This window comes from Prionailurus viverrinus, chromosome A3 (genome assembly GCF_022837055.1).
Source record: "Prionailurus viverrinus isolate Anna chromosome A3, UM_Priviv_1.0, whole genome shotgun sequence".
NCBI lineage: Eukaryota > Metazoa > Chordata > Mammalia > Carnivora > Felidae > Prionailurus > Prionailurus viverrinus.
Window position 1 is genome coordinate 121,852,057 of NC_062563.1, and position 23,828 is coordinate 121,875,884.

Consider the following 23,828-nt stretch of genomic DNA (forward strand, 5'->3'; position numbering starts at 1 on the left):
AACATTTTTCAAATCCTTATTATTATAGTGACTATTCATGTTTGATAAATATATAAATGGATGAATGAAAGAAGGTATGGATAGATAGGGAACAGCTGTAGAGAATATATGTACTCTGTAAATTTCATCTTACTGTAGAAACTATAAAGAAGTAGGTAATTTTGTTTCAGTCATTCTCTCATGGGACTGACCTTGATCTCCTTAGGAATCAGATGAGGAAGGAACATTTTCTCCTAACTAATCAGTAAGTTTGAAGAGTTGGCTCTATGTACATAGCACGTGAAGTGGAGGGGGCACTGGCGAAAGTTTTGTAAGATATGCCTTCGCGAACTCCATTATCTTGCTTTTGAATAGCAGGCCTTCAATCAAATTTACTTAAGCTAACCAGCAGGATTCAAAGTAGAATTGAAAAATCCAGGCCTTCCTTCCTATCCCAATATAAAATTGGAATTCAATAGGCAGTAAAACTTACTCTCTAAAAACATACTTAAAAGAAAAAACAAATTATGAAAGGGATATTGCAAGGAACAATTTGCTCTAAAAGCCACAGCTCTGAGGCCTGCAGGGTGTCAAGGAAGTCATTTGTGTAGCCAGTTTCTTTTCTGTGTATTCAGTCCCACAGTGCCTCTCTCCGTGCTTCCCTTGCTTTGTTTTTGTTTATCTTACCCATACTACTCATTTACCCAATTCATTTGTTCAGCAAATATTTACTGAGCATTTTCTCTGGGAGATCTGTTTTAGCACTAGACCTAAACAAAAAATGGCCTCTGCCCAGAACAAGTGAAACATGTGAAATTGAAATACAGTATGATAAATGAGGTTACTGTGGCATGCACTAGATTGTGGACAACCTAGGAGACCATGACTAACTGGGCGCGCACACGTCTCTCAGAGAAGAGGTGACCTTTGAGTTGGGAGTTGAAGAATGAGAAGGAGGTGTGGTGAATGTGACAGAGCAGTTCTTTACAGAGAAATCGAGGAGTGAAAAAAGCATCATGATTCCCCCTCCCCTCAAAAGGTGATGTTCTTAGAACATGTGAGTCAAGGGGTCATGTCTAGAGATGAATGTGGTAAAATAGATTGAGGTGAGGTTTTGAATCATGTTTCATACCATGTTTCTTATTAACAAATTTGGGCTTGAACTTGCAATCGTGACATAATTTTATCAGGAGAAGGGCATTAGTAGGTATTGTGGAAGAAAAAAAACTAGTAGCTTTCCAGAAGGGTCTCAAGGCAGGAAGACCATTTTAGGATGTTCATGCCCTAATTCCCACAATCTCCCAGTGATGTACCTGGGAGTCTCTAGATTATGAAGTGTCCCCAGTGATATAGTCAGGTGAGTTGGGAAACTCCTATGTCCTGAGCATTGGACAGAAGAGATGTGGTTTCTAGAACCAGTTTTGCTGCTTACTAGCCCTGTGAGATTATACAAGTCTCTTAGTTTTCCCGTCCTGAAAATTGAAGGTTTTGGACTAATTACTGTGATTGTTTCCTTCTAAAGTTCTGTTCTTCTAAACAGACAAAAAAAATCCAGCTTTAATCGAGCTATTTTTAACTTAAAATGACTACAGTTTTCCCCTCTCTGGATTTTAAAGAAGGATTTCCTGCTCCTGTTGAAGCATTTCTACTTTTCTCTCCTTAGTATGAACATAGTTCCTGCATTTTCTACAAGTGGTATTTGCATTGTATTAATCCACTGCTTTCTTCTTTGCCTTGTGCCTGCCATTTACCACACATGTGTTTGTGGTGTCTAAAAAGGTAACAGTGGCAGTCCTCTATTTATAATGTGCAAGAAAGTCTCCATATGAATATCCTAAAGCCATAGGTAATTAATAACAGTGTTTTAAATATATGATAACTGCAAACTGCCAAGATGGCCCATCATTACATGTTACCCCTTTTAAGGAATAGGGACAGGTGTTGGATGCTGACTCCAATCACACATGCCTGAAACTGGCAGCAGGCATGTAGCTGGGGAGATGCTGATTACTCCTTTCTTCCTCTGAGAGGGTTACACCAAGAGGACCAAGAATTAGCTGTCCCCTAATTTGTGTACATCATAGACCTATATGTGTGGACCTATGTGTTGGAAGACATCTCTGGTATGTTTGCCTTCTCCCCTACAAATGTGCCAACATTAAGTTGACCTGCTCCTTGCAGGAAGCTGTGACCCATTCATCATTAATTCTTATGCCCATTGGGGCACCCGGGTGCTTCAGTCAGTTAAGCATCCGGTCATAATCTCGAGGTTTGTGAGTTCGAGCCCTGTGTTGGGCTCTGTGCTGACAGCTCAGAGCCTGGAGTCTGCTTCAAATTCTGTGTCTCCTTGGGGCACCTGGATGGCTCAGTTGGTTGAGCGACCCACTTCGGCTCGGGTCATGATCTCACGGTTTGTGAGTTCGAGTCCCACATCGGGCTCTGTGCTGACCACTCAGAGCCTGGAGCCTGCTTTCTGATTCTGTGTCTCCCTCTCTCTTTGCCTCTCCCCCACTCATGCTCTTGTTTCTCTCTGTCTCAGAAATAAAACATTAAAAAGAAATTAAGAAAAAAACCAAATCTGTCTCCTTCTATCTCTGCCCCTCCCCCACTTGTGCTCTGTCTCTCTCAAAAATAAATACATGTAAAAAATAAAAAAAAAATTATTATGCCCATTTAAGAGAAGAGGAGGCAGATAAAGCCCCTGGGAAGCCCCATGGGCTTTAGAGTTAGGTTTGGGATTGCATGCTGGCTTCATCACTTAGTGAATTTAGGCAAGTAATTTAACCTTTCACTTTCCTCATCTGTGAAATGAATACAGTATCACCTGCCTTGCAGGGATATTGTGAAGATTATTAGTGTTATTAAAGGTGTCCAGCAGTATCTGGCACCTGGAAGCCGATTCTCCAATCTCCTCTGTTTCTCCTCTGAAGCTCCCGGAACATATTAGATTCTCAGTATTGAGCATGACACATAAGTGAGTAATAGAAGTGTATTGCATTAATACTAGGCACTTATTAAATGGTAGCTATTATGATTACATAGAGTAAAACAATTGATATTTTTAACGTAAAATGTACCTGTTGAATTTTTCAAAATTCCAATTGTTATTTTTTTGCATAGGTACTATCCAGGTAGATTAGTAGAATTGTTAAGCAATTCAATGACAGGGCAGAAAGAATTGATACAAAGACAACAGGTATGAAATAGCATGCTTTAAAAGCTTATTGGTTCCAACAAATTGTGCTACCATAGTCAGATGTTACCACAGTCAATCAAATGTCACGTGCATACATACAAGTAAGAATATGATACCTGTATGCATGGCAGGCTAGATCTCGTGTACCAGGTAAAGAAGATTCTGGGGGCTGCTGGGTGGCTCAGTCGGTTAAGTGTCTGACTTCGGCTCAGGTCATGATCTCACGGTTAGTGGGTTTGAGCCCCACATAGGGCTCTGTGCTGACAGCTCAGACCCTGAAGCCTGCTTCAAATTCTGTCTCCCTCTCTCTCTGCCCCTCCCCCACTCATGCTCTCTCTGTCTCTCAAAAATAAATGTTAAAAAAAAAAAAAAAAGATTCTGTAATACCAGTTCCTTCAGCTTGTTTGAAGGGATTTGCCCTCCCTGCCCTTTATATTATTTGATTCATTCTTTGGTTTTATTTCAGAATTATACCTGTGATTATTGAGCATCTGTTATGTGGCATTCAGATGTATTCATAGAATATGTAATGACTAGCCAGAAGTCCTAGATAGGTAATCTTTAAGTTTTAAACCTAGATCTAACTGATTAAGGCTTTGTGATCCTGGGATCCTCTTCTTTGTCCTTTGTAAGTGCATGCTTTCTCTTCAAACTGTCTTTGGTAATTCACATGCTTTTATGCAGTTATACAGTGTGTTGCATGTAATGCTTTTGGAGGATTTTTCTCCTACATTTTAAAACTATCTCAGTCTCAGAGACCTAATAAATAGACCTACTGCATATTTGTAAGTAAATAGTTTCTTTGCAGGCATGTAACTTATTTTGGTTTAACATTACTGATGATAATTTAAAATGAGGAAAGTAAAAGTGTTATTCTTTTTTGTAGAATTTCTATATTGAGGAAGTTTTCGTCATAAATTGATTTATGAGACCTCCTCTCTGTTCACTTTTTTTTTAAACTAGTTCACCCAGTCTCACAGACAAATTCTGGGAGTCATCTCTTTGATTCCTTTGACTTCATAGTCCTTTGTATATAAAGAGTCGCTGAATTCTACCTGTTTTAAACCCTTCATTGTTTTTCTAGTTCATCCTATCTCTTCTGTTCCATCTGTCACTATTTTATTTTTTAAATGTTTATTTTTGAGAGAGAAAGAGAGAGACAGTGCATGAGTGGGAGAGGGGCAGAAAGAGAGGAAGACACAGAATTCAAAGCAGGCTCCAGGCTCTGAGCTGTCAGCACAGAGCCTGATGCGGGGCTCGAACTCATGAACAGTGAGATCAACCTGAGCTGAAGTTGGCCACTTAACCGACTGAGCCACCCAGGTGCCCCATCTGTCTGTCACTATTTTAGATCAGGTGCCAGTTGTTGTTTTCATCTCTTACCTAACTGATCTCCCTGATGTAGTCTTGGTCTTTTCTTCACCATTGATTGTCTTAAGTGAAATCTGTGTCCCTCTCCTTAAAACCTTTTAAAACTCCTAGCGAGCTATGGGTTCAAATTCAGTGTTCTTAATGTTACAATTGTAACTAATTCTTACTCCTTAAGTGAGTTCTTGACTACTCCACCATGGTTTAGATACTACTTTTCTGTGCGGTAGACAACTCAAAAAGCTGAACTTTATATTACCTTTGGAGAAAGGAGTGAAGAAAAAACTAACTTCTACATAGGTAGAATTTCCTCCCTACCTAAGAAGAGTATAGTTACAGGTGAAGTCTAAGTGTGGTAACAGGTTTAAAGCTCCACTGCAGTAAAGATTTTTTTTTTTTCATTCCAGTAAAGTTAACATAGTGATTCAGTGACTTTATACAAATTACTTAGTGCTCATCATGTTAAGTGTACTCTTAATCCCCTTCACCTAGTGCACACATTCACCCCCAGCCCCACCCCACGTCCACTCTGGTAACCACCTGTTCTCTATAAGAGTCTGGGGGCACCTGGGTGGCTCAGACGGTTAAGCGTCCGACTTCGGCTCAGGTCATGATCTCAGGGTTTGTGAGTTCAAGCCCCACATTGGGCTCTGTGCTGACAGCTCAGAGCCTGGAGCCTGCTTCAGATTCTGTGTCTCCCTCTCTCTCTTACCCTCTGTCTCTCTCTTTCTCAAAAATAAATAAAAACATTAAAAATTTTTTTAAAAAAGAGTCTGTTTTTTGGTTTGTCTCTTTTTTTTTCTTTGTTTCTTAAATTCTGCATATGAGTGAAATTATTTGTGTTTCTCTGATTCATTTCACTTAGCATTATACTCTCTGGATTCATCTATGTTGTTGCAAATGGCAAGATCATTCTTTTTTTATCGCTAAGTAATTTTCTATTTTATATATATACCACATTTTCTTTATTCATTATCTGTAGATGGACAACTGGACTACTTCCATGATTTGGCTATTGTAAATAATGCTGCAGTAAACATAGGGGTGCATATACCTTTTCAAATTAGTGTTTTCATGTTCTTTGGGTAAATACCCATTAATGGAAGTACTGGATCATATAGTAATGCTATTTTTAATTTTTGAGGAACTTCCATACTATCTTCCATAGTGGCTGTACCCGTTCACATTCCTACCAATAGTGCAAGAGGGTTCCTTTTTCTCCACATCCTCAACAACGCCTGTTTCTTGTGTTTTTCATTTTAGCTATTCTGACAGGTGTGAGGTGATATCTCGTGATTTTGATTTGCATTTCCCTGATGATTACTGATATTGAGCATCTTTTCATGTGTCTGTTGACTGTCTATATGTCTTTCTTTGAAAAATGTCTGTTCATCTGCCCATTTTTAATTAGATCATTTGTTTTTTGGGTGTTGGGTTTTATATGTTCTTTATATAGTTTGGATACTAACCCTTTATCAGATATGTCATTCCCAAATACCTTCTCCCATTCAGTAGCTTGTCTTTCAGTTTTATTGACAGTTTCCTTAGCTATGTAGAAGCTGCACTAAAGAAAGAACTAACATTCTCAAGAAAGAATGTACACTTTAAGAGGGAGGTTGGTAGCATACAGAAAAGGTGGGAGTCAGAAGAGTAAAGTTGGTAGTGCCGTTCAAAGTATTATTGGAGATTGAACCATCCCTGTTGGGTAGTCCTTGCATGTTCTTGTGTAGATAAAATGTGTTGGCCTGTTAGTGCCTGATAGCATTAAGCATTCTAATCACTGTCGACTCCCTTTGCTCACCACATAATGATCTGATCGACATTTAGTAGACATAGTTTGCTTTATAGGAAGAAAAACTACTGTTAGTTTCTTGGCTATTAAATTTCTCTTTGTAAATCAGTATGTTGGATTTATATACCAATCTTTTGTTAGTGTGACTTTTGGTGGTTATACTGATACAGTTATATATCTCTTCAAGCACACTGAATTGACTAACATATAGTACCTTGTAGCACTTCTTGGTAGCTGGTTAGCCAGCTTCTCCAGTGACACCTTGCCATGATGCGTAACTGTTCATGACTTCTTTGTTCCAATGGCTTGTGCAAACTTTTTTCTTTGGGCTTCTAAAAATGTTAATATTTCAATGATTTGGGTAAATTGGAGAGCTACTGAATGGTCTTTTAATATAGTGATGTTTCCCTACAATGTTATAATCCATGGTTTTAATTACTAAGTACATTGTTGTAAATTTGCTGTGTCTTCACTCGCCCTAGCCAGTCCTACCCTCAAGATTTGTGGAATAAATTTTGAAATTTGAATTTATTCATAGTAAAATAATTCAGGGTTCAAAATTTTACTGCACTCTTCCTTCCTGGATGTTTGCAAAATAGCAGGCATTTATCACTCACTGTATCTCAAGCAGTGTACTGGATTATGTTTAATACTTAAAACAACTCTAATGCAAAGTATTTTTTATAGATAAGGAATCTAAGACTCAGAAAGGTTAATAACTCTCCCATGGTCACAGCTAGGAAAATAGCAGAGTTGGGATTTAAATCACAGCTGTTAATTCCCAAAGTTACTTCTTTCCCTAGTGCATTTAGTTATGTTTAGATAAACATATATGTTATAGTAATTCTAGATAATTTTTTTAAACCTGTGGAACGCTGTGCTACATTTATTTTGGATATTTTTCTTGTTTGGGGATTAAGAAAAAAAGAATATCTTGGTTTCCATGTCATTTTATATACTTAATTTATACAATTGATATCTCTGAAATAAAATCTTGCCTTGTTAGAACAACCTTCCTCTCTCCCAAGCTAATTTCTACAAAGTTGGCTCATGCCAACAGCTTCTTTATTCAGTATTTTCTATGACATATGTGACTGTTTTTTCTTATAAGTGTTCCTATTTTAAAAGGCAGCACCATTACCCAACAAAGTCTCCTACCCTTCCCCAAATGTAAATCCTGCCTCCAGCAGCGGCAGCACTCTGCATTGTCTTCCATTGGAAGTGTGAGCTGAAGGGGACAGACATTCCCACTGCTAAGCTGGTGCACTAACGCTCCGATCTGCCCTTGTTGTATTATTAATGGCACAATGTTTTTATGTTGCAGATGGCTGAGAGCTAGCAAGGAAAATTCAGGACCATGATGGCTCAGTTTCCCACAACTATGAATGGTAAGCCGCTTTGTGCTTGTGGCAAGATAAAGAGGTTATGGGTTTTGGGGGTGTTTTTTTTGTAGAGGTTATAAAATACTCATTTTGATATTTTTCCTTAAGCTTATAAATGCAAAACTTAAAGTAATCTTACTGAAAATGTTTTGATAGTTTACTTCAGAACACTGCAGTAGTTCCTGTGACTCAGTATAAGCATGTCTGCAGTATCATCTGGTATGTGTGTTTGCCTTTGAGCAGTTAAGAATAACCTAAAGGTATTTCGTGTTTGTTGCATAAAATGGGAGGACAGAAAGCAGAGTGCTATAAGGTGAAGAATATTAAAGATGTTTTCTGTAGCTTGGGATGATTGTATAATGAGTAAGCCAATAAAGATTCATTTAGTAATCTATGCATATAGTTAAGTTTTCTTTTTATTAAGGATTGTGTATGCCTACACACATAATTGTTTAATATGAAACATTTTTAAAGAAAATGTTTAAGTAATTTCAGTAACAGAAATCTTTTAAAGCTTCTTTTCTGATTCTAGTTTTAATTCTTTTCCCAAATACAAATTGACCCACCTTAGTATTAAGTTACTGTGTATGTCATATAGAATTAATTGAGAAAATGCATTATGTTTTTAAATTGCTAAAGAAATCTAAAATGCAAAGTTCTTAATATTGTGGTAAATTTCATTAGCCAATTACAAATAAAAAATAATAGAGAGTCTAGTCAGTAATTCTTTAACATTTAAATTGAAAGCAGTTATATTAAAGAACATTAGGGGAAAAAAAGAGGGAAGCATCATGAATAATTCTATCACTTGCAAAAAAGCAATTCTGTTTTAATGTTACCATCTAGTATTTGATCAATTACATTTAAAAAAAATTTTCAGTCATAAGGCCAAATTAAGCACATCATTAATACAAAAATACATGTTGTATATCTAAAATTTTAAGACTCAGGATTGACCTTGTGAGATTTAGGAAAGTTTTGGAAAAATGAATTATTTGTGGAAGAGGTAAAACTAAATTCTGTGTGGAAGAATTCAGTGTTGAGGAGCTTGAGATAAAGGTCTTGTTTTGTTTTTTTTTGCCTTTTCAGAACTCTTATTTAAAGATCAATGTGAGCATTGCTGGAAATGGTGTGGGATTATGAAGATTATTTGATGCCACAATTTTTAAAAATTAAATAATGTTGTTTTTTTTTTTTCCACAATGAGTAGTAAACATAAGTTTAGAATCAGGGTAATAATTATGGTAGTAATGTGCTCTTCCCAAATTTGAGGATTTCTGTGCACCATACAAAGGAGTTTGTATTAAATACATAGTTTAGTTATAAACTTCAACCAAAGTGTTAAGAAGTATTATAAACCAAATGAACATGAAAGAAAGCAGTGTAGGCCCAGTCTTACTTCATTCTGTTTCTTCCATTCCCTTAACATTTATGTATCTACTTTGTAGCTCATTGCATTGTATATAAAAGAATGAATAATATCAGACAAAATGTTGAACAGTTACTTATAAGTGGTGTATAGGAATAAAGGTAGTAATTTTTTAAAACTTCTGAAGAATTTGATAACAAATGTAGACTGTGATATCCTCCCACTTTGTTTATAATGTAGTTGAAGATTGAGGATAATCTTGTATGTATCTAAATGAAGTGCAATTCAGAGATTAAGATCTTATTGGAAGAGGTATCCACATATGTAGCACAAAGCCTTCCAAAGCAGTGTTTGCTCTTCTAGCAAATCCTCAATTATAGATGATGATAAATCTTTTCGATGCCCAGTACTGTTGGAACTTGTCTATAAGTGCCCTAGACCAAGCCGTGTTTCTAAACGCTTCTGATGTATTTCTCGTATTTTCCCTGTTTTATCATCCCAAGACTAACCACAGACTTTAGACTTACTTGGTCTCACAGAGCTGTGCTGCCTATATAGTAGCCATGAGCTACATGTGACTATTTCAACTTAAATTTAAATTAATAAAAATTAAATAATTCAGTCCCTCAGTCACATAGCCACATTTCAAGTTCTCAAAGCCACATGTGGCCAGTGGCCATTGTGTTGGAAATGGTGTGGGATACAGATACAGAACATTTACGTCATCTTAGAAAGTTCTATTGAGCAGATATTCTTTTCTTAGTCTCTTTGATGCTTCACTTCCCATCTCCTCAACAGAGCAAAAAAGATCAGTGCGTCATATTTTTACCACTCGTGACTCTAATTCTGGTGTCTTCTGCACCAGCAGAATCATCCTTGCCAGAGTCTTCTTTAATCATGGTAGGTTTGCTTTCTGCTTTTCAAACATGTAATGAAATTGTAAATACAGAGAGCCTGATATTTGAGTCATCAGGTGATAAGCAAGAGGGTACTTCAGATTCATGTCACTGCCTGTTGATTGCAGTGTAACGTAGCTTGTTCCAGCCTTAAAATCATGGGGGTACTGAAGTTGGTTCTCTGAGTAAGAAGTTCTGAAGCCTGTGGCAGTGGCCATATCCAAAATATGGAAGAGGGGAGGGAACAGGAACAGCAAATGGCTTTAGGAAGAAAAAAATGCCATTTTATTTTTAGAGTTTCATTACCTTTTTAGAGTTTGAGAGTTTATTAGTCTTTTCATCTCTGTAATTAGGAAATTGTTAACATTGGGCCTACAGAATCATATATAGTACTGTCTGCATTTCTGACAGCCCAAGGATTTATTATTCAAGTCCCAGTTGAGGCTTTAGTTCTATCTAGACCAGTATTCTAGTTGTATTTTAGAGCTTGAAGTTTGTACTGGGTCAACATCTATCATTTGACGATTATTTTGAACTGGACCCAGAAATAGTCTTCATTTAATTTCATAGCATACGAGCAGGGTATAACATGTTTGAGTTGTGTACATTCAGAACTAAGTGTTCTGACTGCTCAGCTGTGTGACTTAACCTTGTGGAGTGTGTGTGTGTGTGTGTGTGTGTGTGTGTGTGTGTGTATACATATGCATATACATGTGTGGTGTATCTATATATGTAAAACAGAGATGACACTATTTACTGCAGGGGATTTAGCATATAGTGGTTGTTCTATAAATGTGTATTTTTCCTTCTGCATAGACCATAAGAACATTTTTGACAGAGCCAGTAGGTGAGAAGATGAGAATAAGCAACAGAAATCTTTATGAAAATACCACATTCTCAATTTAGTGATGAGTGGGGGAAGTGGATAGAATTTTAATACATTTCTAAAGTGGTCAGACAGTGTAAAAGGTTGTTAGCTTTTTAAGGAAATATTAAACGTTAACCCCAAAACTTGGGTTTTTCTGACTTTCTATAAGGCTTACAAACAACTAAAGACTAATATTGGGAGATGTTTTACTGGAAGTTCAAAATAATAAACTGTTGGCTCTTTAAAAGATTCTGTTAGTATATATTCTAAGAAAGCCAGAATTGGATCAACTGTTTTAAAATTGTTTTTGAAGTATATATTTTTCCTACTTTTCTTATTGCTATTTAACTTTTCCTTTCTGTAAAACTTTTAGTGCATTAGTATATTTTGTTTTAATGTCATTTTTTTGAAGTGTTCACATTTAAATTTTAAAGATTAAATACTACCTGAAAATTATTTCTTGTTATAATGCTTTAGAACATTTTTAATCTGTAAGTGACATTAATCATAATATTTAATCATGATTGTTGTATGTGATTGTTTTGGCTAAGGGAGTCTCTGAGCTCCTTTAAGGAGTTCATTTCATTCATCCTTGTACCCCTGGTCCTTGGTCACAATGGTGCCCCCTAAGTGTTTTTTGACTGAATGTATACAAAGGTGTAAGGGTGGCTGGTTGGAGTAATGAAGAACTAAGCAAGAAATCAGATAGGTTGCATTGGCCACTGTCAAGATAGGTAGCCAAGGAAAGGTGAGGAGGTGGTGGGACATAAGAAAGCACTGTCCTGATGCCACGGGGCCCTCTGCAGTCTTAGGAAGCAGTCTCCCTTGCCCAGGGGATGTGCCCTGCTGTGTGTTAGAGCAGCTCAAGCCTTCCTAACCAGACTCTCCAGACTTTAAATAGTCTTCAGTTTTCTGACTAAAAAGCCTCGCTCTCAGTATTTTCTGGCAAGGGTACCTTTACCAGAAAGGAAAGAGCCTGAGAAAGATTTTAATGCTCTGACTTCTCCTTAATTATACTGTTCCCTGGGATTGGGTTGAGTAAGGAAACTAATTTATTGGGTAGCCTCCATGTAGCAAGCATATATTAGATGCTGTATTTTTATTTTGTTTAATTTTTAAGTTGGGCGTATTGAGGTATAATTCACCCTTCTTAAGTATATAGTTTGATGAGTTTTAACAAATATATACAGTCATGTAAATCGGGGTATGGAACATTTCCGTCACCCAAAAGGTTCCCTCACCACCCTCCTTTGCCACTGGCAACCACTGGTCAGATTTCTGTCCCTGCAGTTTTGCTTTTTCCAGAATGTCATATAAATGAAATTCTTTCATTGCGGAGTAGAATTCCATTGTATAAATGTGTACCACAAGTTGTTTGTGCATTCATCTGCAGAACACCTCTGGGTTATTTCCAGATTTTGGTCTCTAAACCAAATGTCTAAAGCTGCTGTAATCGTCAGAGGACAGATTTTTATTTGGAAAAAGTCTTCATTTCTCTTGGGTAAATACCTAGGAGTTTAATGCTGGGTTGCAATGGGAAATGCATATTTTAACTTCATAAGAAGTTATCAGACTCTTTTTTTTCTAAATCGTTTCCTTCCCCATCAGTTATGTGAAAGTTTGAGTTGCTCAGCATCCTTGCCAACAGTTTTTTAAAAAATTTTAGGCATTCTATAGGCATGGAGTGGTATCTTACTGTAGTTTTTCTTCCTTTTTTTTCTTTTTAAATTTTAGAGAGAAAGAGTGAAAGAATCTCAAGCAGACTCCACACCCAGGGCAGTATTACTGTAGTTTTCTTATGCATTTCCCTGATGATCAATGACGTTGAACATCGTGTCACATGCTTTTTGCCATCTGTGTATCTTCAATATGTCTGTTCATATGTCTGTTCAAATCTTTTGCCCATTATTTGAGGCAGGGAGCAGGGATTGTCTTAATGAGTTGAATAGTGCTTTATATATGCTGGATACATGTTCTTTATTATGTTTTGCAAATATTTTCTTCCAGTCTGTAGCTTTTCTTTTTATTTTAACAGTGTCTTTAAGAAAGGAGAAGTCCAGCTTAACAAAAAGTTTAAATCATTTGGGTAGTTTTTGCCCTAAAAAGTCATTCCCTAATCCAAAGTCACAAAGATTTTCTTCTTTGCTTTCTTCAAGAAGTTTCATAGTTTGGCTCCTGTGTTTAATTCTATGATCCATTTAGAGTTAATTATTGCATATGGTGCAGGATTGAGGTGGTTTGGGTTTTTTGTTGTTGTTCCTGTGGATGTCTGGTTCTTTCAGAACATCTTTCAGAACATCCACATGTTTCAGTGGAAGGGCTATCTTTTCCCCACCAAATTATTTTGATGTCTTTGTTGAAATCAAGTGACGATATATTTGTGGGTCTATTTCTTTTGAACTATCATGGCAGGTAGTTTAAGATTCTTAATTAAGCCTGTGGATTCTAATCCTATCTTTTAACACTTAACAACTTTGATACTTTGGGCAAATTATTTAATTTTCCCATGCTTCTGTTTCCTCCTCTGGAAAACAGTGATAGTAGTAATAGTTACCTGATAGAATTCTTGTGAGACTTTTAGAAACAATACACATAAAGCTCTTAGAAAAATACCTAACATGTGGCAAGTTTTATTAAATGTTAGCTGTTGTTATTTTACCAATCTAATAGATGAAAAATTATATTTAGTGTTATTTTTAGAATAGATACATTACACATTACATATGGTTTTTACAACCACCCCATAAGCTTACATAATCTTCCTAATTTTTGGAGGCAGCAGCTAAGGTACAGGGAATGTGAGCCTCTTCTCCATAAATATTGGGAGACTGCGTAGCAGAGTTTGGGCTCTCTGAGTTCTAATCTCAGCTCTGCCACTTGTTAGTTGTGCGACCTTGAGCAACTAGCTTTGCCGTCAGGGCTTTTGCTTTCCTCACCTGTGTCATGGGGATGATAATAATAGTATCTCATGTATAGGGTAGTGGTGAGAGTCCGTGAGTTTACTGCATTAAAAAGGCCCTGACACAGAGTCGGGGCTCAGTAAAAGCCAGCTGCTTCCCTCTGTCGTCTTTTGTTGTCATTATTTTTTTATTGTCATCATCATTTTTCCAAATTGTCACAGGAGGCATGACAGGGTAATTTGTTTACTTTATAATAAACCAGTAAACTAAGTAGGTTTTTACTATGTGTTTGGTATTTATTTAGAAAGTGTGTAGGTTTAACTATTTTAGGAACTTAGTTCTTCAGTACATCTGTTTCTTTATTTTTAACTTTAATCTTAAAACTTGTCTTTAAGAGAGGATGTTTATAGATTTTTTTTTAATCCATTCATTTAGGGCTAAGAAATATTTGTTAAATCAGATCCATCTAGTGTTTCAAATTAGAGTGGGCACCTACTTTTCAATGAAACGCATTCCCGGCAACAGCTTTGTAAGGCAGATTTTCATATAATAGACAGCCAGTGTGTATGAGTCGATATATTTAAACATTTGGATTCTTATTGTTGGGAGTTGAGTAAACTGAAAAGGTAGTCAGAAGTGAAGTATATGTGGGTATCAGCTATGTTCAATGTGTCGAAAGGATGGGAATGATATTTTATTCATCTTTTTATTTCCAGAATTTAGCTTGTTGCCCATTGCCAGTGAGTGGTATATAGTAATTGTTCCATAGATGTTAATTAGATGAATGAGTGAAAAGCCTCAGGGCTGTGCTATGTACATATGGTCATGAAAGAGTTTTACTTTTTGTGTCACGTGGGGGTAGAGTACTGTCAGTAAATGGACACTTGTTTTTATATTTACATTTTAGAATTATTTTGAGCATTCTCATATATATACTACAATTTCTTTGTCTTTCACTTATGTTTTAGGAGGGCCAAACATGTGGGCTATTACCTCTGAAGAACGGACTAAGCATGACAAGCAGTTTGATAACCTCAAACCCTCAGGAGGTTACATAACAGGTTTGTGTTTATATTTCAATTATGAATTATGTTCCTTTTCATGTAATACCGTAGAATTTAGAATTTTAATTCGATTACCATCAAATTTGAATTATTATATAATAAAATTCCTATCACAATTCATGAATTAAAAAAAAAAACAGCAGTTTTATTTTGTCTGGAACTGGTTTAATTTGTTGTTTTGGAATTGGCATATGGAAGATCTTTTCCTAATCCTAAATGATAATCAAGAATTTCAAGAAGTTCAGTTTACTTGTCCAGTTTCACACTTTAACATTGTTTCTAGAATGTTTTCAGGTTAGTTCTTGAGGTAATTGAGACTTTTATCCAAGCAAATTTATTAATGTGCTCCTAATATGTTGTGCCAATTACCTGTATAACAATCAGTATTACTAAGTCTAGAAGAAATATGTGTCAGGTCCATTTCCTTGAAAATAATCTAGAATTTTTTTTCTGTGATCTGTTTTATAATGCTAGCCCTCTGTTTTTGAGGGTGATACCAAGTGTTGATTGTTGGCACTAGCCCTTGTTTTGCAAAATGACCTCCGGAGCCTAAGGAGGATCAATTTAGGTGTATCTTTCACATTTTTTTTTTTTTTTGTATAAAACTTTTTTTCTGTGCCAAAGCACGTGAGCACTTTATTTATAATAATATAATGAATAATATTTACCAAATCTGTACTGTATTTCAGATGCTGTACTTAAGTGCATTATCTCATTTAATCTTGCAGTAGCCTTGTAAGATAACTATATTGTCTGTATTTACAGATGGTTAGTGTTGATCTGGGCTTTGAAACTTTTTAGTCTGCTTTTGGAATCCATCCTCTTAGCCATTAGAGTTTAATATTATTTGTACTTCTATAATAATAGCTACCTTCCCTGGTATCAGGGCTAGAATTTGATTACCCTACTGGTAAGTTAACAGTGTAGTCTGTTACTGTCTCATGGATGCTGGCACAAGACCCAAGGTTCCTGATCCAGAGACAAAGGACTTTATTAACGAGTGGCACAGCTCGCAGCTTGAGCATCAGCATGTTCCTCTTGGCTTCTCTTGTCCCCTGAGTCCTAAGGGGTGATGTAGAGAGCTCAAAAGGATGTTAAACATGCAGTGATTGTGTTATAGGACAGGAACCCTGAGCCAGGGGAACCCACCATTTTTGGTAAGCAGGCTTGTTTTTTGGCCCAGGGGAAACATTACCTCATGCCTCAAGATTGCTCACTGCAAACCCAACTCTGAGAAATGACCCAGGTAGAAAGTGGTTAAGGGTCTTGCCTTTTTGGCCCACACAGCAGGACATATAGGATTGTGAGAGACACATGGGGGACTGTCTTTCCCAACACCTGGTATTTTTTATTTAGAATTCTTCTAGAGAATAGTGTTTTTCAATTACGAATTCTATTAAATGGAGATATTATCAAATATCCCAGTTAATATGGAGAAACTAAGATGAATAATATAACCTTTAATTATTGATTAATGCATATAACTTCATTTTTTTTTTAAGTATTTATTTTAGAGAGAGAGCACAAGTGGGGGAGAGGGGCAAGGGGAGGGAAGGAGAGAGAGAGAGAGACGGAGGGAGGGAGGGAGGAACAATGTGCTAAGCAGGCTCCACAGTTAGAGTGGAGGGAGCCCAGCTCAGAGTTCAGTGCCACAACCCTGGAATCATAACCTGAGCCAAAACCAAGAGCCGGACGCTCAACCAACTGAGCCACCCAGGTGCCCCACCTGTAACTTTTTTTGTGACTTTTTTGTTTTAAAACATCTAAGTCTTATTAATGTAATATAAATAATTGTATATGTGTATTTCTGTGTAATTGTTTAATGACTGAAATTAAAATGATGATAAATCAGTAGCGTTATTGTTATTGCCCACTGCCATAATTCAGAGACATTGGAGGAATTCCATTTACTAATGTGCTGCTTAATGTTTGTTTTTACTACCTTCAGGTGATCAAGCACGTACCTTTTTCTTACAGTCAGGCCTGCCGGCTCCTGTTTTAGCTGAAATATGGTAAAGTGTTCTTTTTTGTAGATGAACTTAAATTTCCGATAGTCTGATTTGGTTTTGTTTTGTTTTTGATACAGTGTTAATAAAAAGTTGTTTTTACTTATAGTCTGTTGTTAAGTATTCAGCTGTTAGAAAAGTTAATTTTATTGACTAAATGAGAATAATTGGGATTTTGTTCTATTGGACAAATTTTTAATGTCCTTAGAATTTTTGAGGAAAGATGTATACATTGCCATTGAAAAACATTTCTTTATAATTTGGCAGACTCTCAAAATCTTCTTTCTGTTACTTTGTAGTTGTTTCATTTCTTTCATCATCTGTAAACACCAAATTAGCCCGCCCTTTTCCTGCTCTGAGCTTAAACAAAATTGTTCTTTATATTATCTAGTGTTTTGTTTTTTAATATGCTTACAATAAATATCAACTGCTACCCCATCTTTCTTTCCACTTGAAATATTCCCATGCCTGGCGGAGTACTGACACATCACAAGCTTTCAATAAATATTTGAACAAATTAATAAATTAAATTTAGAATGATTATACTATTGGATAATTTCTTTCTGTCCACACTGGTGGAATTCATCCCAAAGGTCTCATAATTTCTCTCTGTGTGGATTCTGTGTAGACTGGCAGTATTTTATAAGATGGTATCCTTGTTCAGTATTTCTTAATGTATAAGTTATTTAGTTTTGGTGGTTTTATTTGTTTATTTTTATATGTATGATTATCATTAAGTGATGATCTATATGTGAATGCTATGTCATTGTTCATATTTTATGATCCTCAAAAATAATGGTGACCCTACATAGCATTCTGCCCACATCATGGTCCTTTTAGGGCTTTATCAGACCTGAACAAGGATGGGAAGATGGATCAGCAAGAATTCTCCATAGCGATGAAGCTCATCAAACTGAAGCTACAAGGCCAGCAGCTGCCCGTGGTCCTCCCTCCTATTATGAAACAACCTCCTATGTTCTCTCCATTAATTTCTGCTCGTTTTGGTATGCATTTATTAATTGAATTAGCTGCATTTGATAGTCAAACTTGTCCTGGACACAATAACAGAAAAGGGTTTGTTAGCAAAAACAATAATCCTTAGACTCCAAGTTAAATTTCATGTCTGAGATAAGAAATATTAAAGTCGCTGTCATAGCAGGGGTGTCCTCGTGTCCCAGTTTTCCAGGGACAGTTCTGATTTATGCCTGTTGCTCTGGCCTCAAGTCTGGCTAGTGTCCCCTTTCACAGTTCCCAGATGGATGATAAATTATATGACCTCACCCCTGGCTAGAGCTGATCTTAAATAGTGTTCTTAGTTTCCTCTGTACTCTGTATGAGTAACAGAAAAAATGTGAACAATTTTAAACTCACTTGAAATGGTTTAATTTAGGGGGTAATTTAAAACTATTCCTAAGTAGAAATTTTTCTGATTTAAATATTAATTACCCAGCTAAATTTAGGGCTAAAAGTTATGGACTTTGATTTACACTTTCATCAGAGGGAATCAGTTTTCTGTTAATTTTGATTAGATAGTTTATTTTTCTTTTTAATGTTTTTTTTTTTTTTTCCCATTTATTTTTGAGACAGAGACAGAGCATGAGCAGGGGAGGGGCAGAGAGAGAGGGAGACACAGAATCCGAAGCCGGCTCCAGGCTCTGAGTTGTCAGCACAGAGCCCGATACAGGGCTCGAACTCACAGACCATGAGATCATGACCTGAGCTGAAGTCAGACGCTCAACCGACTGAGCCACCCAGGCGCCCCTGATTAGATAGTTTCTTATTGATTATATATGAGAAGCACTTACTGGAGTAGAACATTGGATTAGGCATTTTTGTGTATCTGAAACCTGTTCTTTCATTCCAGATGTCAGATCTTAAACTACTAAATTCTTTCACTACTGTAGTGAGCTCTGGACATAAATACCAAATCATTGTGTGACTGTACTTTTATCGTGCACCTAGTTAGTAAATAAATAAAAGTCATCATTTTGTTCCTTTTAAAGAATTGTCCTTGGGGCTCCTGGGTGTCTCAGTCAGTTGAGCATCCGACTTTGGCTCAAGTCATGATCTTACAGTTCGTGGGTTGGAGCCCCGCGCCGGGCTCTGGGCTGACAGCTCAGAGCCTGGAGCCTACTTTGGATTCTGTGTCTCCCTCTCTCTGCCTGTCCACTGCTCATGCTCTGTTTCTCTCTCTCAAAAATAAACATTAAAAAAAATTAAAAAGAATTGTCCTTAAATGCATGGATGTGTTACTTACAAGAAAAGTGAAATATATGGCATATTTTCTTCTTGCAAATAATGCATATGCATAAATGGCTCTCCTATAGTATCTAGTAACTAGAACATCCTTTTTTGGGGATTGGGGACATTGGGGGAATGTGTGTATGTGTATGTGTTAGTTGAGTGACTCAACAGCACTGTATTTATTATCCTTATACAAAACCCCACATCTAATCAGGTAATACAGTCTTTCTAACATTTAATTGGAAAAGGCTGCTTAGCTTTCATGATGATGCTAGAAGAGAATTTTTAACTCCTTAGTAGTCATTCCCTTAGTTCACACAGGTCAGAATATTGATATCGAAAGCAGTATCTCCCTCACTGCTAGGTCACCAAGCTGCTTTAGTGAACTTTTTAACAAGAAGCCTGGTTTGTCTCTATAAACATGGGTCTGCTCACTGTACTGTAAACTTGTTTTCTGACATGTGCTTTTATAGTTGATTACGAGCACTGGAAAATGTGTTCTGTTTTGTCTTTAGGAATGGGAAGCATGCCCAATCTGTCCATTCCTCACTCATTGCCTCCAGTTGCACCTATGGCAACCCCCTTACCCTCTGCGACTTCAGGGACCACCCTTCCTCCCTTAATGATGCCTGCTCCCCTAGTGCCTTCTGTTAGCACATCGTCACTACCAAATGGAACCGCTGGCCTCATTCAGCCGTTATCCATTCCTTATTCTTCTTCAAGTAAGTACTTACTATCTAGTGAGTCAGAAACTGTTAAAGAAAGAAACCGTTACGTTTTTGTCCCAATAAATACAGATTTCCTTCACAGTTTGTGATATCGTTTTGTGTGAACCTTTTTCATTTCTTCTTCTTTTTTCTTTTTAGCATTGCCTCATACGTCATCTTACAGTCTCATGATGGGAGGACTCGGCGGTGCTAGTTTACAGAAAGCCCAGTCTCTGATTGATTTAGGATCTAGTAGGTATGAAGGCTTAAAACCTCCAGCTTTTTATGCTTCCAATAAAGATAGCTCTGCGCTTATCCAGGTTTTACGTTAGAATGGCCAAATGTAAAATGCTTAAGGTAAATTTACTACTTCTAACTCACATAAAATAAGGTTTTATTTTTAAAATTGTTAAATGTTTGGGGCGCCTGGGTGGCTCAGTCGGTTAAGCGTGCGACTTCACCTCAGGTCATGATCTCACAGTTTGTGAGTTTGAGCCCTGCATCAGGCTGTGTGCTGACAGTTCAGAGCCTGGAGCCTGCTTCAGATTCTGTGTCTCCTTCTATCTCTGCCCCTCCCCCACTTGTGCTTTGTCTCTCTCTCTCTGTCTCTCAGAAATAAATAAATGTAAAAACAAATAAAAAAAATAAAATTGTTAAATGTTCAAAAAAAATGTTCCATGTAAACTAAAAATGTTCTGTATTTTTTTTTTAATTTTTTTTAATGTTTTTATTTTTGAGACAGAGAAAGACAGAGCATGAGCAGGGGAGGGACAGAGAGAGAGGGAGACACAGAATCCGAAGTAGGCTCCAGGCTTTGAGCTGTCAGCACAGAGCCTGACACGGGGCTTGAACTCACGGACCTTGAGATCATGACCCAAGCTGAAGTCGGACACTTAACCGACTGAGCCACCCAGGCGCCCCTGCTGTATTTTCAATTGTCAAGTTTTTGCCCCCAAATTACATATTTTTCCTTTAAAAAAAAAAAAAAAATATATATATATATATATATATATATATATATATATGTTTCTTAAAAAGTCTCATAGCCATGGTGTATTATTAATTTTTTTCTTGAGCAAATTCTACTGATTGAATAGCTTTTCAATTTTAGAAAGCACAAAAGCTTCAGTGTTCATTCATCACCCCTTATATAAATCATAATAGTACTTCTTAAGGCAGTGTACCAAGAGTGTTAGCTTTAACTCAGAAGAGGAGGATTGGTATCCTAGCTTAGACTCCCAATGGATGTGTGTGACCTTCACTGAGCCATAGTTTGCCCGTCAAACAGGTGGGGACAGTAAAACCTTCTGAGTTTGTTAGGAGGATTAGAAATTGTCTTTGTTAAGGCCTTAGCACCATACAGGGCCTGGCACATAATAGGTTCTTGGTAGTTCTATAATTCATATGGTATTTGCTTTCCTAAGAATGAGGTTAAATTTCTTAAATTTTTAAAACATCAAAAGCAATTACTATTGTACCATAGAAGGTGTGATTCTTAATGTCTCTGTCTTATAAAGTTTGTGTGTATTTTTTTTAGTAACATAAAATTTTTTAATAAATTTTGTTGTAGCTCGACTTCCTCAACTGCTTCACTCTCTGGAAACTCGCCCAAGACTGGGACCTTAGAGTGGGCAGTTCCTCAGCCTTCAAGGTTAAAATATCGGCAAAAATTTAATAGTCTTGACAAAAGCATGAGTGGATACCTCTCAGGTAGGTGGCATACAGTGTTTCAGAATGTGAGAGTTAAGGTTTTTTTATATGAATTCCTACTGAAGAACTCTTACTTGAATTTGTACTTTGTAACTCACCTAAAATTTTAGCATCCAAAAAATTTAGCAGGCATTTGATAAATACAGATACCTTAAGTTGTGTGAGAGCTCAAAGATGGATACAGCTTGATCAGTTTCTTCAAAGTTCTTACAGTCAAGTTGAGCACACAGGTGTACACCCAACTTTTTGGAAGAAAGACCTCTCTCTTGAGAAGATGAAGCCTCATCCTCCAGTGCAGTGAAAGGAGACCCTCATGTGACAGGGAAGAGTGTGTGGCACTTAGCTTCATCTTCTTTTCCCTGTGGGTCCCCTCCCTACTTGGGTCTTTCTCTGCTTGCCCTTACTGAAACCTCCCGGGAGCATTGTCTACCCTTTCGTGTTCCAACCCAGATGCTTCCATAAGAATTGCCCTTAGGTCCCTATAGAACATTTGAGTCCATGCTAGAACATTATCCGAACTTTTCCAATTAAGAGTAGTGAAGGGGATATAAACAGGGTGAAAGGCAAGTAGAGTTCCTACCTTCTAACTTTCCCCCTCTCTCTTCACTCAGCAACTAATCTACAGTTTAGGTGGAATAATAAAATAAGTATTTTAAAATAATAGAGCTCTAAAGTGCTAGGGAACATAGAATGGGAGATACTAATACTTAAAGAGATCAGATAAGACATAAGAAGGGAGCATTTAAGCTCCATCATGAAGAGTTAGGGTTTGGACAAATAGAGATTGAAGGTGGGAACATTTGAGGGTGACAGAAGAAATCCCAAGAGCTAAAAGTACATGGCATATTTAGACAATTTGAAAAGTAGTCTATGGAATAGGAGTATGAGGTCTCTGTGCAGTAGGAGAGGGGAGCAAGAAGGCTTTGAAATTGATGGGACAAGCAAAAATGTACAATATTTTCTTTAAAGATACATTACTAGGGACATGTGGGTGGCTCAGTCAGTTAGGTGTCCGACTTCGGCTCAGGTCATGATCTCATGGTTCGTGAGTTTGAGCCCTTCATTGAGTGCTCTCCTGTTAGCACAGAGCCCACTTCAGATCCTCTGTTGTGCCCCGCCCCTGCCCTTCCTCGCCCCCCCCCCCCCCCCCGTCTCTGTCTCTGTCTCTGTCTAAATAAATAAATAAATAGTTTCTTTTTTCAAATTAATAAAAGTGGTAAAAGACATACAAAAATGTTCATGGCAGCTTCATTCAAAACATCCAGAAAAGAAACAGCCTAAGTATCTATCAACAGGAGAATGGATAAATAAAATCATGGTATATTTCTGTAACAGAACACAGCAAAATAATGTATTGAATGAAGGAAGCCTGGCCCAAAGGATCCATACTATTTAATCCATTTATATGAAGCTTAAGAACTGGAAACGTAACTGATGGTGATCGAAATCAGAATATTATAGTTTCTCTGTTGGGAAGGGGCCATGCACAAACCTCCTGAGGTGCTGAAAACTTACAATTAGTACATTTTCTGTATGTACTAAAAACATTATAAACAGAGATGGAATTTGAAGGTCCGTGGGGAGCTGCTGTAAAGAATGAGTCCCTACTGTTATTTACTTGTATATGCCACACTGTATGAAGGTTGTGTATTAGGTTTTCAGAGACCTATGAGAGTAAAGTTATATATTCATAGTTAAGGGAAGGATTTAACAACAACAACAACAACAACAACAACAACAAAAAAGAATAGTTGTTTCTGGTGTCCTGAAACAGCAGAAGCCCAAGTATATGAGGATGGGGCTGACTTAGACTTACATGATGTGCTTTGTTCAGTGAGTGTAGCCTGTGGTAATCTAATTTTCTTCCTCTTGTTCTTCCTCTTCTCTCCCCGCTGAACTCTCATGATTTATTTAAATGAATCCATTGACTCATAGTTTCTGAATCACATAATTTCTGGGCACTCTGTGATGCACTGGAATACACAGAGGAGGAAGACACAGTCCATGTCTTTGAAGAGTCCATAGTATATAGGTCGTCACATAATCATAGTATTTGATTAGTGGTTTGAAAGTGCTGTGACTAATATAGATGAGAAAGTGACTAACACTGAAGATACGAGAGGGAGAGTTTCACAGAAGAGATGACATCTGAGCTGGATCTTCGAGGATGAGTAGATCACCACATAGAGAATGAGGGACTAACATTCTAGGCACAGGAAATAGGATATCCAAAGGATTGGTAGACCAACTTGAAGGCAGAGCACCTTCAAGTGAGCTTTTCTTAGTGAAGTACTCTGCTAGCTCTCTGTAACACTTTGTATTATTCACACTTTGCACACATTTAAGC

At 37.1% G+C, this 23,828-nt stretch overlaps 1 protein-coding gene across 11 annotated transcripts in view; it reads left to right on the forward strand.

Annotated features, from left to right (window-relative positions):
- ITSN2 (intersectin 2) overlaps positions 1 to 23,828 on the forward strand; it is a 147,298-nt gene that overhangs the window by 28,522 nt on the left and 94,948 nt on the right. For 6 of the 11 annotated variants that reach the window (XM_047853606.1, XM_047853608.1, XM_047853605.1 and 3 more), the window contains 7 exons: positions 7,660 to 7,723; positions 14,719 to 14,811; positions 16,763 to 16,826; positions 17,661 to 17,824; positions 19,580 to 19,786; positions 19,931 to 20,027; positions 21,342 to 21,481. In XM_047853606.1, the coding sequence (XP_047709562.1) occupies positions 7,693 to 7,723; positions 14,719 to 14,811; positions 16,763 to 16,826; positions 17,661 to 17,824; positions 19,580 to 19,786; positions 19,931 to 20,027; positions 21,342 to 21,481 (796 nt within the window). In that variant the 5' untranslated portion in view covers positions 7,660 to 7,692. Of the gene's footprint in view, positions 1 to 7,659; positions 7,724 to 9,884; positions 9,987 to 14,718; positions 14,812 to 16,762; positions 16,827 to 17,660; positions 17,825 to 19,579; positions 19,787 to 19,930; positions 20,028 to 21,341; positions 21,482 to 23,828 lie in introns of those variants that run through there. The other 5 variants (XM_047853601.1, XM_047853600.1, XM_047853598.1 and 2 more) reach the window with 1 other exon arrangement.